This window comes from Photinus pyralis, unplaced genomic scaffold, assembly GCF_008802855.1.
Source record: "Photinus pyralis isolate 1611_PpyrPB1 unplaced genomic scaffold, Ppyr1.3 Ppyr1.4_LG2, whole genome shotgun sequence".
NCBI classification, from domain to species: Eukaryota; Metazoa; Arthropoda; class Insecta; order Coleoptera; family Lampyridae; genus Photinus; species Photinus pyralis.
The window spans coordinates 21,449,596-21,469,188 of NW_022170403.1; the positions used below are offsets into that span (position 1 = coordinate 21,449,596).

Consider the following 19,593-nt stretch of genomic DNA (forward strand, 5'->3'; position numbering starts at 1 on the left):
TGTTTTTTGTTTGAAAACGTGTAACCTCTTTATCCTATTGATTAGTTGAACGTATTGATTAATTTTAAATTATGTACGTACACGAAAACGAAAGCAAGCTCCTTATTGTTGGATTTCTCTCTTATCCACTTGACGTAACTTTTGATATGCTTTGTCGACACTGATCATAACTGATATGAATAAAAAGTTATAATTTTGTGTTTCATTTTTTGTATAAATTCCTACTGAATTTTAATTAAATTTTTATGCATTGCAAATGCATTTGTTACGGTGGGTGTAAAATACTGTCTTTCGGTGATTACTGAATCATTCAAGTCGTTTGCGGTTTTGATGACCTAAATGATTCACAGTTATAGCTACAAGGCATAAGACAAAAACATGATCTACTACAAGATATCAAGATGTAATGTCTAGAATACGCTTTATTACCGTTGGGTTCGATTTGGATTATAGCTTCATCCGAATTAATACACCTACCTATATAGTTGAAAATGCAAATTAACTACATTCAGCATCTAGATCTAATATTGTTTTTACTCTCTGGTGTAGAAAGTTGAATGTACAAACGAACAAAACGCATGGTTATAATTATTTGAATCAATTGTTTCATAGCAGCTTCTGTTGTAATCGCTTTGTAATGATTTAATTAAGGTGAATACCTGCGTTATGACCTTAGTTTTACTTAACATAGGTAATTCGTATAAAACCTTTTGTATAAATATAACCATTTGCGATTTTTTTATAAATAATTATACCACACCTCTTGACCTTTGCATAGAAACGATCCCCAGAAGTGTATAACTATAAAGAGTAGGTAGTTAAGTGGTTTAATGTGTAAACGTCACATGACAGATTTTACAATACTAAGAATGGAATTGGGTCTAGGTGGATTGAATTACATTCTGAATCACTGTAAGTAAATGGGGTAGGGACATAAATAAAATGTCTCTGGATTAACAAAACGCCTATAGGGATCCTATAAGGATCTTACTGGTACTTATAGACTCCACTGAAATTTTATTAGTTGCTTCAAAAACTATAAATTAAAGACTAATTAGTGCCAAGTTAGATTTTCATTATTTAAACAATTTACAATAGCAAATGTCTCGTTTAGACGCTCCACTTGCCCTTTATGAGTACTATCTTACACTCCGCTCTTGAGATATAGGAAATTATCACCGATCACGATAAGGGATCGAGGCAGAGGACTGTCGTGGGTAGAAACTAATTCCTTTCGTTGAGACGTTTCATTAGAATACTATGAAAGACAAAATCCATTTCTAACCCCCACCCTTCTCTCCTCGTCGCTCAGTCTTCTCAAAAAGTAGTCGCGGAGGAAACTATCGTTTGTAGAAACCAATTCCTTTCTATGAGACCTTTAATAATTATTGCCTTGTTTTCCAGAAGTTTATTAAACAGTGTTATGCCTCCCGCCCCCAATCATTCACTTTTTGCAATGAATACTTGCTTTGCAAATTAATTTGTACACTAGTGGATGGCCCCGTACGTTAGTCTGGAGGTGGTCTGGATCTCTTCTGACCATTACTATTTCAGAAATTCTTCTTGTACACTCCTTTGGATTTCTTGTGGTTTTTTGTACATTTCTCTTGGTTTTTTGTACACTCCTTCGGTTTCTTGCTGTTCCCGTCTAGTTTCTTCCTGAACTTTGATGCGCACCTCCATCATGTTTTCCAGTTTCTGGTGTTCCCCTAGTGCGTAGCTCGCTTGTGTTTCTGATCTTCCTTAATCTCACTAACTTTTTCTTCACCTGCTCTGGGTTACTCATTTTGCTTACTGGGTCACTTACTTCAGTATTCTCCTCTGGAATTTCGTAGCTCCCAAAGAAGTCTTGGCTTTCTTCGGACAATATTTTACTAATTTGAATTTGAACTTCTTGTATTTTATTTCTTTGTTCGACTCCTCTAGTAGGTTTCTTAAATCCTGATCTCAATTCCATGCTCATATTACAAAAGACCTACCTTGGTATCCTCTTAGATATCCAATAAATTCAAAAATGTCAAAAGTAGATTCCAGAAAATTTAAAAATTCCTAAACCCCTTTTATAAAAAATCATACGCTACCACTGGCTTATTTAGAATATATTCCAAACTCCTAAAAGATCATAGAAGTCGAACCCCCATTCATAATATATTTCGCCACCCTTGGTATTAATAAATTTTAGTTCTAACTTCATTTTTACATTTCAGGGTGGAGAAATGATACAAGGTTTATAGGGGAGGCGATATGTCCGTCTGTCCGTAACAAGCCTATTGAAAATGGGTCAAATTCAACGACTCCTACGAGAACACCGACCTGCTCTGCCGCTTTTTTAGATCCGCTTTAGGGGTTTATTAAAATTTTGATTGCTAAAATGCCAAAAAAAAATGTTGTACGACTAGCTTAACCATCTAAAACTACATGATTTGAATTCCTCTAATAAAGTGGGCTTATTTACCTGAAAATTCAAAACTGAACTCTCCGCTGTCGGCTATCTTGATGGCAAATAAATACGCAAAACTAAAATATTCATTGACCTATTGAAACTTAAACTCAGACGTTTGCATCTTTCTGTCGGTCCGTCCGTCCGTCTGTGGACTAGATAACTCACGAATGGTTTCGAATTTTCCAATTCTGTTTTCAGTATTTTGTTTATGATCACCCTGGGAAGAACTGATTAAATGTTCAGTGACCCAGGAGCTCGTTTGCTATATTTGTAACAAGTTTATTATTTATCTTTCCCATATCCCAAACTTGACACTCTTTTCTAACACGTGTCCACGTTATTTATCATTAAATTAATTACTCCCTAAATGGACAATGGAAAGTTACGCAATAATACCTGTTTAGGAAGCTACTGTTACGGTCATGCTAGTTATATCAAAAGATTGATAATGAGAAAACAAGTAGTAATTAATATTGGATCCGAATGTGTCGTAAGTACTTATCTGTAACAATTGTTCCTGCCCATTCTGATTTCTTCTTGTACCATTCAAAGGATAAGGACATTCGAAGTTTTTCTATTCGAGATTATTGGATTTCGATCTCTGGGATGTCGAGATTATTGTTTTTGATGTGTTATTAACGAGCTCTTAGCGAGTTCATAATTTTGCGATGTCTGTCCGTCTGTCCGTTAGCACGATAACTCGAAAACGAATGAACCGATTATGATGGAATTTTGCAGGTTTGTAGATTGTGATTTTTCAATGTGGGCCCTTCTGACATCTCCGTTAGTTATAAACCGAATTGCACGAAACTCCAATCAGCAGTGCCACGATCTAACCATACCCTGAAGCTCGTTTGGTATATTTGTTTACATATTTATTTATTTTTATGCTTGGACTTTGTTTTTAAGTGGCGGGATTTCCGCTAAGGGCGCTCTACCAATCCAACCCACTATACATTTACAAATATCCATGCCCGAACCTGGATTTGAAATCAGGAACCCTTAGTACCGCATGAACTCCATTGCGTCGCAGGGGATTTTTGTGTTTCGGTCGTTTTTCATTTCAAGATTGTTTATTCTTCGAGATTTTCACCTAAACTCCACTGAAAACAATTCACCCTATATATATACTTCATTTTTTAAAATCTTGGTGTGAACTGAAAGGATTCGAACCCAAGATTCTCTCTTGATTCCGTATGGCGAAAGCGGAAATAAATACAAACTAGAGGAGATATGGTAATGATAAATAAGATTCTAGAAAATCAGCAATGGATTTTACTGCTCTTGAGTATTTGTCTTAGAACTAACATTTCAATTCACAATTCGCTTTTTTGACAAAACATGGCGTGCACTTGATCGCTTCTACATAAAGATCATAGCGAACAGATTTTTTCGATTGACTGAATTGCTTTGGAAGCTGTTTCAGCAACTGAAGGAGCGGTGAAGCGAAAATATGCAAAGTGCACAATATACGCAAGACGAAAGCTAAGACACTGATGTAATGAAACCGACGAACGAAACTGCAATTACAGCCAGGAAATTAAGTGGCTCTTAAAATTGAAAATCAATTAAGTTTTGAAAAACACACGCCTCTGCATTTTATTAAATTCCAATTCACTTTCAACGGAAGCTATTCATTACATTATCTTTACACGTGGTAATGTAGGAGTAATAAATTTGATTGCCCTTTGTGATCGACTTCATATAATAAATTTTTAAATATAGACATAATATGCGGTCAATAACATTTGTACGAAAAACTTCCTCTATAAAATTAGCATGAGATGAGACTTATTGAATTCCGTATAGCAATCGCATTTAGTCGATTATTTATTCATTGATCATGCCTTTTACGTATCTAATAAAGTATAAACCAGTAATTGGATTAATTAGAGTACATATTGAAAGGTAATTGGTCGATTCAGAGTAGGTACTGTGCATTAGAAATAGAGCAAGTAAGTTAATACGTGATTCATTTACCCTATAAGTATCATGCATCATGCGTAATTTATTTACCTTATTTCATTGTGCGTTACTTGCCGAGATTTAATTACTGTGAAGTATGAACAGGTTTCAAAATTATTTTAAGGTTCTTCACCTATGTGTGTATGTTTTCTTCGAATTAAGAAGGCGTACGTAATTGTACCTTGCGGTACGTGTTTTTGCCAATTAATGTTTAAGAACTGTTATAAAGTTGAAAGGTGGAACGTGAGAGAGTATTGATATATCCATCACCATCACCATCTTCACGTATGGATTTTACGAAACCATAATAGATTGAGAATCATTAATTTGGTTGTAAAACAACATTGCCAATAACTTCGATTAGACGCGGATTATTTCCGCTGCATTTGCTTCATATCGACATTCAGCTATAGTTGATTAATGTGAAAATTGCATTCTGGGATAACGAATTTAATTCCTAAAAATATGACGAGAAACTCTATGGGGAAACACCGGAATTTTTCGAATTGGTTCACAATACTTGGGGACCTGCTCGATAAAGTTTACAAATTTAACAATTTTTAAAAACAATATGCGTGGCTAACTCCCAATTTTAACATATTCATCTGTGCCTACGCCCATATACCTACTCATGCAATTGTTTAAAAGTATTCAACGATCACTGCTAGGGAGTTTACTTTTTGCATTTTTGATTTTGTAGTACGGAGGTTGGTTACACAAAGGACAAACGACAAAGATATATACATGTTCGACAATCGACATGAGTGCCAGAATGTGAAATAAAAAGACATACCTATGTTAATGTTCATTTTTCACAATTTCTGGATTCCTAGATACCTATAGGTACATTTCTGAATTTTTGTTCATGGTAAACGAATAGTACTACACATTCTAACCATAACATTATTGAGACACCTTTTATGGAGAATTCGAATATGACACCCCGTTTTTAATAGTTCTCAAGATGACGGAGAAACACGTGCCATTACTTTTTGCCATATTCGAATTCTCCATAAAAAAGTGCCTGAATAATGTTTTGGTTAGTTTATAGTACGATTCGTTTAAAATGAAAAAAATTAAAAAAGGAGATCGGAAATTGCCGTTTTTTTTGCGATATTTTCAAATCTATTAAGGATATTTTAAATTTCGTTTCATAGTATTATTCACTACGAAAATTCGCAACTTTGCTCCCATTTAAATCAACTTTCTATTTCTCAAGATAAACGAGGTACCCATAGTGGCATTTGGAAAATGGACACCCTGTATTAATGTATGACGCAATAAACAGATTTTTTTAACTTAATTTCTGTTCCGTTCTTGGTCTTTTTTGGTCAGTGCTACTTTTGCTTTTAATTTTTCTCGACTTGTCTATCTTTAGAAGTAGACACTTACTTTTTGACACAAAAGATCAAAGATCAACAATTTAAGAATCCGCGCATCCTAACAGCGCACGGCATGCTAGATCTCATTATTATTTATTTATTTATTTATTATTATCTTTTTCTTATTCCCCTACATAGAATGCAATCTAGTGGCCATAAGGAGAAGCAGAACAAATGGGAATGGAGGATAAATTAATTAAGTAATTCTATAATATTTTAAAAACATTTCTCATTTCCAGAAAAAAAGTTCTAAAGCAATTTTGAATTTGTACCCCTTTTTCTCAAAATAGCACAAAAACTATAGTCACAGTTGGAAAAAGGTCGGAAGTTAATGTAACTTTGGGACGTTTGGGAACATTTTTTCAAGTTTTGGACCTCGAGGACCCTGTGCGAAAAGAGGAGGGCGGGGGGAAATGCAACATTTTTTACATTCCTCCTTTTTACATTTACGACTGTTGACGTCCAGTGCGAAAACGAAACTTTCGGCGATTAATAGTTTCTGAATGAGTTGAGTGAAGATGAGGGTGCACAGTGCTTGCCAAACAAGGTACACAACAATGAGAAATTGATTTCTCTCTTTGCCCGTCGTGGATATTCCTTTTCTCGTACCTACTCTGCGATTCCAAGTTCCGAAATTCGATTTCAAGTGTGACCATGCAGTTGATATTTGCATACCTTGACGAGAACAATGATGAATATCAGTTTTCCATTTAGGAGCTGCTTGAGGGAGAGAGTCGAAAGTGAAAAGTCGTTTTTAGGCAAAATATGGGGACCAAATCATCATTTCAAAATCAAGGAAAGAGACTGTTGCCAGACTGGGTTGGTGACAGAATTCTGTAGAAAGGACACGCACAAGAACAAAGACGTCGAATTGTGGAGGCAGCTGAAAAAATAATCTTGGAGGACATCCGCTCCATAGTGTTCAACACAGTTGAGTCTTGAATGGTGCAAGGTTATTATTACTGCTGAACATCTAGACATACTTATTCTATTGATCTATTGATCAACAAAAAAACCTGTGTTTAAAAAATCGATAAATAAAGTAACGAATATCAATACCAACATGACGTGAATATTGAATATTGGTGACTTTCATCAGAGAAAGAAAATTGGTGGTGAATTGGTGTTGGGTGGTGGAAGGAGGGAGCGGAAGTGGGGGTGAGATGGTTTAAAGTTGGTGATTGTATCCGAGAACGGGGTCGTAAATACAACATCTCATACTAATTATAGTATAACGGAAGGAATAAGCCACAATTCTATATTTATTAGCAAATTTTAAAAATCGACGATTTTTTGAAGTGCCATATCTAGGTAACGAATGGACACACAAACGTGTTTGTCAACTTTGCAGGAAATGTAACGCTTTATTAAAAAAAAAGTATAAAAAAGTTATTGAGGAAAAACCGGAGGAATGTCAAAACTTATAGGGTTCTCGGGGTTAAAAATGTTAACTAACCATCCCTTAACAACATTTTAAAGTTTCATTGACTTGCGACATTTTTCTGTCTGAAACTACCTCTGGACTGTACTACTCAGCAAAAATGCTCAAATAATCAATTATCAAAGATGCGTAAATTGACTAATTGTTATTATTGAGTATAAACATTTAAGGGATTTTATTTTAAAAAATAAAATCCCCTAAATTTTTATAGTCAATAATATTTAAATTTATAATTGTAAATTCAAGTAAAATGATCAAAAGCTACAAAATTAAGGGCGAGATTTTCAGGGTGCATGGTTGTCAGACAATCGATTACCCCAAAACGACGTTGTACTTATTATTAAAAACATGGGATGTTACTTGCGAATGTGGTACACTCGTCCTCCGCCTCCTTCCTATAGGATTTTTGCTTGGTTTTTAGACAACCCATCCGATTTTTGATATAGTTGGCGATTGACTCATTCGCAATCCTATACTTATGTCCATTACCAACGCCTGTACTGACCCCGTACCCTTTTCTATCATGTCTTTTCCTTACTTAAGCGTGAAAATAAAAATTATGGTTGAGACAATTCCAACATGCAGTCTGCAGTTAATTAAGATTAATTTTCCGCTTTGATTGTTATTGTAATGTACTTCCTAATGGTTTCTACAAGCACTTACAAACTGTGTTATTAAATTAATGTCATTGCAAACACATTTTCCACATCGTTCCACGTTATAGGTACTTATAGAAAATTTTACTTGTCATTTAAGTGCAATATACTCATGATTAACACTTCAGGATATATTAGAAGATATTCCAAGTTTATAAAAACGAATAGTTAAGAAATAGGTATCTACTTTTATGATGAGGATGTCGCAATAAGATTGTCCAAATGATAATACAATCTTATCGTAATAATATCTAAAGTGCTGCAATCATTTTAAACTGTTTTATTCTGTAGTAGATAACGTTATATGAAATATTATATTGTTATGAAAAAATTATGCTTAAAAGAGAGGATTTTGTCGTTTTCGGTAAAATATGAACATAGTTCCCCTTTGTTATGAGGGTTCAGGACTTTGAATGTCAGATGCCTAAACAATAAACATTTATACGTGACTTAAACTATTTTGTCATAGTTTAAATTTATGAGGAGAGATGTTTATTGTTTTTAATAGTAAAACGCTCATGTGTTGGTTGTACCTAAGGATGTTTATCATGGGATCTCGTAAACCACAGAAGATACGACGATGGTTAAATTAGGGAAAAGTTACACAATTAAAGAATTATTATCATGCTTTAAAGAAAACTAGAAAACTCCAATTACTTCCAAAGATATTCCAGATAAACCTAAATTTGACGGTTTTGTTTTGAATTTTACTGGTGTTTGAGCAGATACAGAAAAATAAATTGCTTGAAATGGCGGTTAATTCTTCAGTCGTTAAGGTAGAAATATCTATGGCGTATTTAACTTGTAATAGCGTTGAAATTTCAATGGAATTCTGTTTGTACCACATTGCGAAAATCCAAAATTCAGCGTTTCCACTTAGAAATATCGTTGTTAACAGCACAATAAGGTGGATAATCAGGAAGCAATGAGTTAATCCAAAGTAAGAAGGTAGAAGGAGGAAAGAGCCTAAAATGGATATTCAAAGTAAAGATAATAGATAATAGATAATGCGTAATGGATAACATACCGTAAACGACATTAAACTTGTAAGATAATAAGAGAGAAACTTTACTAATCTTAATACAACACCAGTCTATTCCATAAAATGGTAGACAAAAAATGTCAAAATGGTAAAATTGAATACGAGTTTCCGACAAGCACTGCGCGCGCCGACAAGAATGGGAGAAAAACGAACGACAAGAAATCTACTACGGGCGAAGATCATAAAAGAATCTTCACAATTAACGAAATAATCACCTAGATGGCGTACGGATTGCTATATAAAGACAAGAATTCGCATAATGTTATTTGAGCAGGATTCCACATCGTAATTTAAATGAATGGATTTGAACCTGCGATATCTGATATAGAAGGCTAGCGCGTAACCATGGGACCTTTAAAAATTGTATAGTTTGAGGTTGAAGTCAGTAAGCAAGACAGTGTACTTTAAACTTTAGTCATTTTTGCAAACTGTGCTCACCGTTCAAAGTCCATTACTCGCCTGTTAAAGTTCATACTCACCGTTCAAAATCCATTTCTCACTGTTCAAAGTCCAAATGCTAGTCGTCATTAAAAGTCTTAAGGTTCGTTGCCGGTCAAAGTTCAATAATTGTGGGTCAAAGTCTAAAGGTTGGTGTAAAGTCCAAAGATTGTGGTAGTGCACCGCTACCCGCACTTTGTCAATCTAAAGTTTCTTGGTCTTTTCTGCTGTTTTTTTCAAAAATTTTTAATGCGTTTTTAGTTACAAAAAGGGGAAACTTTGCCCTCATTTAACCCTACACTGTATCTATCACCGTTACGAAGATCCCAATGGTGAGCCACGAATTTGACCTTGTACGATAAAAAATATCTCTGTCCGCGGGTTCGTCAATCGTTTCATAATCTTCCAGGTTTTTGCTATAGATCTAAATTACACGCACAACCAAGCTTCCCTATTCACTCTGCAGTTACTTTTACTGGAAAATAGTATTAAAATGAAATGTTGGTGGATTAATTATGTCTGGGACGCATCAGTAAAGTGAGCTGTAGGTATGTACACTGTACAGTACTTGTTTGACCATATAATTACGTACTTACAACTTTCAGAAATAGATTGCGTAAACAAAGCTCATCTCTAATTTCAAATTAGCACTGGTCTTTGGTATTAATTATAATACGTTGAAAATCTCATCAGGATTGAATCTCATACAAAAAGGTACATCGATCTCCTTAAGGCGAAAACCTTTTTTCTTTTTGTAACTTTACGTTTAAAAGTAAATTGAGCACTAACACCACATCTGTTAACTTTCAAAAAATGTGAGCTCGCAGACTAGCGTTATTCATGATGTTATTTATCAATTTGCAATGATGGTCCTTTACGGTTATACAGATACAGGGTTGTCCTTAGCGAAACGGTTAAGTTAATTGTATCTGCATAAGCTGCTTTTTATGATTTTTATTTTGTATTTTTGCAAAGTAATCGTCCTCAAAATACCTGTCATTTATGCTACTTCCAGAAAACTTATAAAATCTGTAAGTACCTACCTCACACTTTACTAATTCACTAAATACTTTATACTGAAGGGTAGATACGAATCTCTAAAAACGCAGTTCGGTCCCAGGTTCAGTTCAGTGTACTACCTGTTTTTTCGACTTGAGATCCGTCATCACCGTTTTATTTCGCAAAATTTACATGAAATTTGAAACCGGATCCGGATGGCAGGTTCGCCCAGTTAGGAAGTTCAATTCAGTTCACCTCACTTATTTTTGTTATGAAAATTCGCCCTCGTTTTTTTTTCATTTGGAAGTGTATGTCATATGTATTTTCTATTTGACTGCAATTTCCTTTTAATCCCGCATCTTTGCTTACAACAGCGGATAGTTTGTGCGAATCTAGCAGAAGCGCATATCCTCATAATATTGAACTGCTTGAAAGCCTGCGCAAAATTTCGCGGATGATCACTCCTTGTATTTCGCCATGACAGTTACCTTCCATTTAAAAAACATGCATATTGCTATTCTTATAATGTTTATTTAGCAAATTACGAATAATATATACAATATTTTAGTACACCAATGTTACCTACAAATATAACAGTGATGTGATGCTTAAAGTGCCTTTAAATTAACTCGTTAGGGAAATATACAAATTATTTTTTAATTAATAAGCTACAATGCCAATCAGTTCCGCAGCTAAGAAAAATGTTACGAGCGTGAGTGAGAATATTAAAAGCACATCCCCTGGCGCCATTCGCCGAACTACAAGAAGTATCGATTCGAGTTCAAGTTCACTTAGATCTCAGGGGAGTGAAAAAAGGTACCTATTCAGAATTCTGTTTAACGGTTTTAGCCTGTTCATTAATTTAATTTTGACTGTCACTGATCGAATTAAGAATGGGAGCGTCAGCGTTGCCTCTGCGTAAAATAACAGTAATGGATTGGGGTAGATACAACCTTTCCCATTTGCGTGTTTAATGCAAATCAAACCTTTTATTATGACCTTATTTCCTTCAGATTGAAATTACGGCTTTTCAAAATCTGTACTTTAAATTATATTTGATAGTCATTACCTTCCAAATTTTAAAATTCAAGGCGAAAATGTTAAAAATAGAGATTTCGTTTCAGAATCAGGTCTTAATATATTATTGTGCATCCTTCAACCCCAAGGGTTTAAAAGATTTCAATTGAATTCTATATATTTCGTATGCCCACAAGTAACCTAAAGTGCTTTCTTGATAGCCCTGTCCAAAAACGCGCTAGGCTACGAGATAGTCCTCTAAAGCAACGATCCTCAACCTTTCTGTAATCGCCACCCCCTATTTTCTGGGTCTGATTGGGGTGGTATGTACTTAGTCACTAGGTAATTGTTACTGAATACTTCCGAGTACTTCTAAAATTTAAATTAATGATGCAGACCGTGGTGTTTAAAATAATGTTGATGACCCCAAAAAACCGAAACGTCGAACTGTCGTAACTGTCCTCACGTCCTTGGGTGTCATTATCTAACGGACGGAGGATTACAAATAAGGGTGGTTCGATGTCTAAATTCTTCTTATACAGTATGATTCTCTTTAAAATATAATGAAGTTTAGTAACGTTTATATTATAATTTTTTCTCTATGGCTATCGATTTCGGCAACATTGCCATCATCAGGCCTAGCTATAAATATATTCTGTATTATATAAACAACATAATCTTATACTTGTGTTATACAAGTATAAGATTATGTTGTTTATATAATACAGAATATATTTATAGCTAGGCCTGATGATGGCAATGTTGCCGAAATCGATAGCCATAGAGAAAAAATTATAATATAAACGTTACTAAACTTCATTATATTTTACTCTATTCATAACGTTTATCAAAAATGGAGACGTACATCAAAAACATGATTCTCTTTGTTTTTCTCTTTGTTGTAGTGCTTTTGGGACTTACCTTTTTGGATTGGGTGCAGTTAACTTGGTACTCTGAGTAAAGAACTTACGATGTGCGCAGCTTGGTTTCTCTGTCATACTTCTTTAAAACTTTTCAGACCAGCAGAATAAGAGTATAATGCAATTTCGAGCACTATTATTAGCCCGTTTATTTGGTATTTAATATGGACAAGTACCCACTCTTCAGTTCACACTTGTAACTTATTTTTCTTACAAAGTTATGAAATGCGCGACGTGGTATCGCACGCTCTTAAAGCTCGACTCGTTCCACTTCCATTCATTCTCTCATTATCTCTTCCACCACCACACGTGTTTATGTACTAACGTTTTAATAAAATCCAACATGTTTGACAAAAATACAATATGCATTATTTATACCTATAATACTAAAAAATTTCTTCATCCCCAGGAACAAAAAGCAGGTACCTGTAACTGAAATTAATTACACCCGTTACAAAATTTAATTATTCCAGCTTGAAGGGGAGAACAAGTTGCAATGGGAAGGTCTCTTTTGTGTTCAAAAAGCTTTTGAAATGGTCACAAAAAATATAAAAGAAATTAAAGAATTTCTTCCGTTCTAGGCAGCCTTAGATTCGAGAATAAAATATGAAATTTCGCTTTTATTTTACATTTGAAGTCGATACGAGTTGGTCATCAACAACGTTACCCTGATGGGGTACTATTCCAATTAAAATTTGGAGCTCTAATTGGAAGTGCTGTACCTACAATTTGGAAAGTGTATAATTAAGACTTTTATTTGTTACTCAGTTGTAAACGTTGATTAACAAGACAAAATGCAAACGGGTAAACGTCATGTTTAAACGCTACTGACTTGTAAAACTGACAGCAGAGTTGTAAAACTGACAGCAGACCTGTAAAAATTTTACAAGTTAGTAATCTAGTAATTTCATTGGCCAGAATTAATGCGAAGTCTCTGTTACATGGATTACATGATATTTTAGACATTTCTTCAAGATTAATTTAAGAACTAATTATTTACGTTTACTATTGTTTACAAATGAGTAACAAATAAAATATTGTACATTATACGCCAGGTAATAGTTTTTACTGGCTCTAGGAGATAACAAGCTCGCCTAACGGCTCGCTAGTCAACTTCTCCTATCGCCAGTAAAAACTCACTTACCTGGCTAATAATGTAAAATACTATAAAGCAGGCGCAACGAGTTTAAAGGCAAGACTTTATAGTTGACCTATCTATTGGCAAAATGTAGTTTTTGGATTTTATTGTGTCACCATTTCAAAATTGTGGGTATTTAGTTACAGCGGCGAAGAATGAAAAAATAGTTCGTGAGTATTATCGCCCCACAATCCAAAAAAAATTGACGTCTCAGCATTTTTACAAAAAGATTTCTATCTGAAGAAAGTTCTGATGTACCTATTTACTTGATCTTCTATCGTTTTAAGAAATGACAAATTAACTACTTAAACTTGCTAGTTGCTTTGGGGACTATGCCACAGAAAGATTTCTGCATTTGTTTGACTAGGTAGTTATCAAGAATTGTGTCACTGCATCACACGCGATGGTCTCCACTCGATATGCATGCGGTTAGCCACAATTAAACCAAACCGTGTCCACAATTTTTGTTGCGAAGATGTTTTACTACTAAGCCCTGTCATTTTCGTTACAGTACTGCTCGATCAGCTCGCCTTCTACGATCAAGGGCAAGTACACCGAATTCGATCTCAGACTCGCCTCATTCTGTAGAAAACAGGGTGAATTCAAGGACCTCGCATTCGGTGACACGAAGTCCTATGAGACTACCCCGTCCATCAGTAAATTCGCCTGCCGGTTACGATTCGGACGACTCCATCAAAATTGATCGATCCAGCCATGGTGCCATGGTACAAGATATTGTACAAATGAAAACGATGCTTTTTAAACTTAAACGTGTTTTAAATGAGGTGAGATTTTATGCTCAATTTTGTTTCTTTTTTAATTTGATTTTTTGCATGTTTTTTTTTTCGTTTTGTCTGTGTTCAGCAAGCAGATGAAGATTGTTTGAAGAAGGTAGTGTAATGACACATTTGACTGCAGTTTCAAGTAGTTGTATGTTATTAATTTACAGTCTGAAACTCTCAACCCATTCGAAAATCAGTGTAGTCTGAAGAATGGGCTCTTCAATGGTCTTAGCTCAGAAATGGCATCTACAGAAAATGTTTCCTTGGAAGGCGGAAGCTCGCGGCTCGAATTGGCGGATCTCAGACGACAGGTTCTATTTCTTCAAGGGCAATTAGATGATCGCGATCAAATGATTAATAAACTCATTACTGATAATGAAACGGCTAAATCTGCACCTGCGTCAACGATCTCGTATGAAGTAAGCACTGTTAATGCTGCAACACAAACCGATAGGGTACGACAAAACGTTTTAATTTCTGCAGTTTTCTAATTTGAATTTCATCTTAATAGCTCCGACCTATATCAGCAGGTCCTTCGTTACTTCAAGTTTCTCCTACAGAAGGAAATGTGGGTTCTCTAGTCAGGTAGAGCATATTCCATACCTAATTACGTATTATTGTCGATGTAAACGCGCCAAGGGTGTCTTTCCACTTTCTGATGTTAATCAACATTGAATTAACACTAAAATGTTTCTTTATGCTGCTATTGATACTCGTATATATCTATTGGAACAGCTTCAGGATTGGGAAGGTAGTGTTAGCTGATTTGTTGCTTGGTGTTTGCGTTTTATGTGCTGTTAACCTTTTGTGCCTCATTAACCTTCTGTATTCCTGTACTTCTTGCTTAACAACAATGGATCAGTAGTACTTGCATTAACACTTTGATTTTATACCGTTTCCTTTATTATCATTTTGCTTGTAGGTATGTAGATCCTTGTAACTTTTCATCAATTTATATTAACATTAATTTTTACACAAGCACCTGTGATAAAAGTAAAAAATAAAAACGAGTTAAGGAAAGTAGTATAATATTATAAGTAAAATTCTGCTATTTTGTTATACTGGAAACCTTAAAGAAGCCTTAAGTACCTACTTAAGTATTTCATAGGTAGTGATAACAAGTACTTGTAATAGTTAATTTTTCTTACATGCTGCTTGATCAGCAATTCCGGGTAAGTTTTGACACAGGCTGGGATATACATGGAATTCCCTCCTACTACGGAATGCAATCCCAAGTTGAATAGATTACGCTACAAAGTATTATAATTAGTAATTAGCGAACTTTAGCAAAATTGTCGTCTTTTTAGGGCAGAAAGGATTGTACCTACGTCAATTGCTTTCGCCACATTTGATTGTAGAGGTGTTTGTGCATGACTGGAGCTTTATGAAATTTTCTTATAAAATCGACGGAATTTGATTTAATATATTTTGGGGCATGAAAACAATAAAAACGAATTACTATATTACAGTGTGAATGAAAACTCGAAAAGATCTCGTCCATCTCCAACTAGCGAATTATCATCCCCATTACAAAATAGCAGCCTACAGAAGTTACACCCCAAGCTTTGGAGAAAGCCCGGGGAACCTCCATCACCACCAATATACGGCTCTAATATGTCCACTTCATCCATTCCAAGGCGCGCCAATAGTCGTACTAGAGCCCCATCTACGCCTTCGTGATTACTATTAATTTTTATAATTTTATCTGAAAAAATCTTTTTTTAATTGTTAGTGTAGATATATAAATTTTGACTGTGATTATAATGTATAACTGTTGTAAATTATTATTGTTTTGGTTTGTAAGTAAAATCTTAATTGTAAACAGGTGTACATACTATTTTTGATCACATAATAATGAATTATGTTTGAGACTGAGTTGTAATTGATACTTGTTTATATCTGTATGATGGTTATGTTGAGTTGAATATGATTTAAACTTCTTTTTTTTATTCCAAATGAAAGTAACGTTCACTAATTGTTTGTTTTTGTTTGCCATAATTGAACCAGTTGACATTTCATAAACATTTAGTGACAAATATGTACTTGCCCTTAAGAAAGCTAATGCGCAATTTGAGTTGCTGTTATAAAGTATTACTAGTATAATTCTTGTAACTATTAATTTATAATTAATTAAAATTTTTGAAACCAGCCTTATACCTTATGCGTTACACTCCTACCCCCGACATCTAATGATACATTATTTTTTTGGATTTTTTGAAATACTTATTACCTTGTAATGTTCCTAGGGGGGGGGTTTATCAAGCCTACACTGGAAACGTTGACTTACTATATACTTACGTCTGGCAAAAACTACAAGCAGAGCCACCTACCTTTCAAGTCGAAACGACGGTAGTTTCGCAGCACTTTTGAATTTGGATGACAGTCAGTTCGATATGGATGGCAGGAATGGACTCCTACGTTGTGTAATCGGTTGTTTTATGTGTTGGGCCGTGAGACATAATCGGGAAGGGAATTAAATAAAAGACAGAACTTCTGTGCGTAAGAAATGACAAGATCAAATAAATATATTAACGCACACACAAGACCATGCCAGGGAAACCTTCTACGGGACTAAAACCCTGGCACAGGCCACACAAATACATGAAATAAATCACCTACAGCAATAAAATGCAAGAGAAAATACACATAAATAAAACATCGCAAATGGTATGATAAAAATCAGATAATCAAATCAAATGCAATTAAACAAGTTCATAAAATCAAAATTCACAAGACATCATAAATGCAGTGGAAAACATGATAAATCAATTCAGTACAAAAACACATCAAAATACCTGTACGATCAATAGAGATATTACAACTCATCAAATAAACAAATTGCATGTACATAGGAAACATGTAAATGGTGTGGCTCTACTCCATCCTTCAGTTAACATAATTTAATTTACCACGAAAAGTACATGTGAGAATGCCATTGGTCAATAGCAAGTATTCATGTGAAAATCGATTATCGCTCAAACAGAACATATTTTAAATAGAGGAAATGTTACTGAGAGGGCCCCCATCTCATATTGCGAAATGCAGCGCGTCACGAATCGGCAAGTAACAGATACAGCGAACCATCAAACTGTATTAGGTACTTCCCTCACGGAATAGTTACGGGTCAATCGAACAGAGCAACATCACACCGATAATCAACTCCTCATGAATAACAGAAGTAAATAACTTAATTAAACAAAATAATGGCATAATCATCTGTACAGTATTACAAACACGATTCATCTAACGGTACCCAAAACAAAGGCATGGAGTACGCCATGATTCAGATATCATAGTTTATGTAAAATCAGCAAAATGTAAATAATATCAAATTGTGGCAAGCATTCAATGATTAAATAGCTAGTACAAGAAAGAATAAAATGGTTACTACCTGTAAATACACCTTCAAAACACCATCACCCAAAATAATCAAGAATAATCAAAAAAAAAAACCGGGAAAGCGTGTGCCTTCCGTCGGCCTCGTCGCCATCTTCTTCCCATTCTCCCCTAGCTTCGTTACCAAAATCCCCTAGTATTCGGCATCTGCGCAAAACGGTCGTTGTTTATATACAGAGTATATTATATTTTTGTTTCGGATGTAAACGTGTGTTGCCTAACCATCAGGGTGGATTATCACAACCTATATAAATTAGATAGATTTAAATAGAACACCCAGTATATTTTTGAATACAAAATAAAAAACCACGCACAAAAAAAATAGCAACAATGTTTTTAATAGAAAACAAAATTAACATGCATAAATATTAATAAAATAATCGTTTTAGGAAATTAAAAACATTATTACGTCGGTTTTGAAAAGTTTTAAGTGGAATAAAATTCCTGTTTTGGAACGTTAATGTGACAATCATTTTTAATTTCTGTGTAATGCATTTAACATACGAGTAAAAACATTGCTGCTAGTGCTTTTTTAATTGTGTATTCAAAAATTAAAAATACACACTATTCCAATAAAAAAATCGGGTTATTTTCGGCAAGCCGGAAGTGAAAAAGATTTGCATTGATACTAATGAATTATTTGCGTTCTGTTCTAGAGTTTTACCATATTGGAAAAAAATCGGTTTGTAGATGACCAAGATATTCGACCGTTCCGGGATTTATGGCGCACTGTGTATATCAGAGGCCTTCGCAAAGTATCCTTTGAGGTGCCCTTAAACAAATCTCTCCTTGTACAGTATTTGAAAAATATCAATTTCGAGAGAATATTGCACAAAATTTGATCATTTCATAAACCAAAGAGGAGAATATCATGAATGGGCTGCATGTCAAATGAAAAGGCCGTTTAATTCTACAGTTTAAGGATATAAAAGAACGTTTCGTGTTAAATATAAAGAAGGCTATTTGTTCCTTCAATTACGTGTTTCCCTCCTTTTTAACAAGCGCCACAGGAAGAAAGTGAAATGAAAGGAGAGTAAGGGCGGTACCGCCGAGAAAAAATACACAAATTTACCAGTAAAAGTGACGCTGTTTTTAGTTCATATCTCAATTTTAATTGTTATTGCGTACAATCTTTTATCCTTCGTTTCGTTTAACAAATCGTATGTTATCTTAAAGTAGGTATACCGCAGAACTTTATTGGGGACCGCAAGGGTGGTAAAAAAAAGTTATACGGGGTATGGACAGGGACACCTTGTCGACTTGTGCTTGACACCGGATCGCAGAGTATTATTATATTACCACGCGTTTAGTAAATAAATTAGGATTAAAACGCAAACGATGTATCTATGAAATTATCAGGTAGGTACTGGAAGTTCTCCTAGGGAAGGTATACTGTGAGATTTAAATCCATACACAATCCTAAACCGATTTTTAATTTTGAGGCTATAACGATGTATTGTCACGTATTACATCAAATTTTCCAGATTCAAACTTAATGAAAGAGATTAGAAAAGGATTTGAATGTGTTCAGTTATAGCAGACCCAGAGTTTAATATATCATCCCCTGTGGATATATTAGCAATACAGCAAATAATTAGTCACTCTTTGAATACAGTTTTAGACTAAAGGTACACAGCCTTCCAATGCCACACCTAGCGCTTATTTGACTTTACTTGAGTGGGTAATAGTGGGAAACGTACATCAAAATTCTACAATCACAAAATAACGAACCTTCACTTGACAACATTTTGAGAATGTTTTGGGAATCTGAAAAAATACCTTTACCAAGGTTAGTCGCACCAGATGACCAATTTTGCGAAACTCAGTATCAAATGTCCAAAAGACGCAACGAAAAGGGTCAATTGTTTGTTTTCCATTTAAAAAGAAAAAGGGACTGGTAGCTTTAGCTTGCGATATTTGTCAGATGTTTAGATGGAATATGGTACCTACACCCCGAGGACTGTAAATATTTCC

At 34.7% G+C, this 19,593-nt stretch overlaps 1 protein-coding gene and 1 long non-coding RNA gene across 9 annotated transcripts in view; one reads left to right on the top strand and one right to left on the bottom strand.

Moving 5' to 3' along the window:
* Positions 1-16,372, top strand: part of LOC116162620 — a 77,843-nt gene extending 61,471 nt beyond the window's left edge. For 3 of the 8 annotated variants that reach the window (XM_031476265.1, XM_031476264.1, XM_031476267.1), the window contains 5 exons: positions 13,953-14,226; positions 14,306-14,332; positions 14,391-14,678; positions 14,735-14,808; positions 15,693-16,372. In XM_031476265.1, the coding sequence (XP_031332125.1) occupies positions 13,953-14,226; positions 14,306-14,332; positions 14,391-14,678; positions 14,735-14,808; positions 15,693-15,903 (874 nt within the window). In that variant the 3' untranslated portion in view covers positions 15,904-16,372. Of the gene's footprint in view, positions 1-13,952; positions 14,227-14,305; positions 14,333-14,390; positions 14,679-14,734; positions 14,809-14,922; positions 14,975-15,386; positions 15,396-15,692 lie in introns of all 8 variants that reach the window. The other 5 variants (XM_031476268.1, XM_031476271.1, XM_031476269.1 and 2 more) reach the window with 5 other exon arrangements.
* Positions 15,025-15,696, bottom strand: LOC116162622. Its single transcript, XR_004143567.1, has 2 exons — positions 15,552-15,696; positions 15,025-15,473 (listed from the first exon to the last, which is right to left on the bottom strand). It is a non-coding gene; the product is annotated as an uncharacterized LOC116162622 (long non-coding RNA).
* Positions 16,373-19,593: the final 3,221 nt, after the last annotated feature.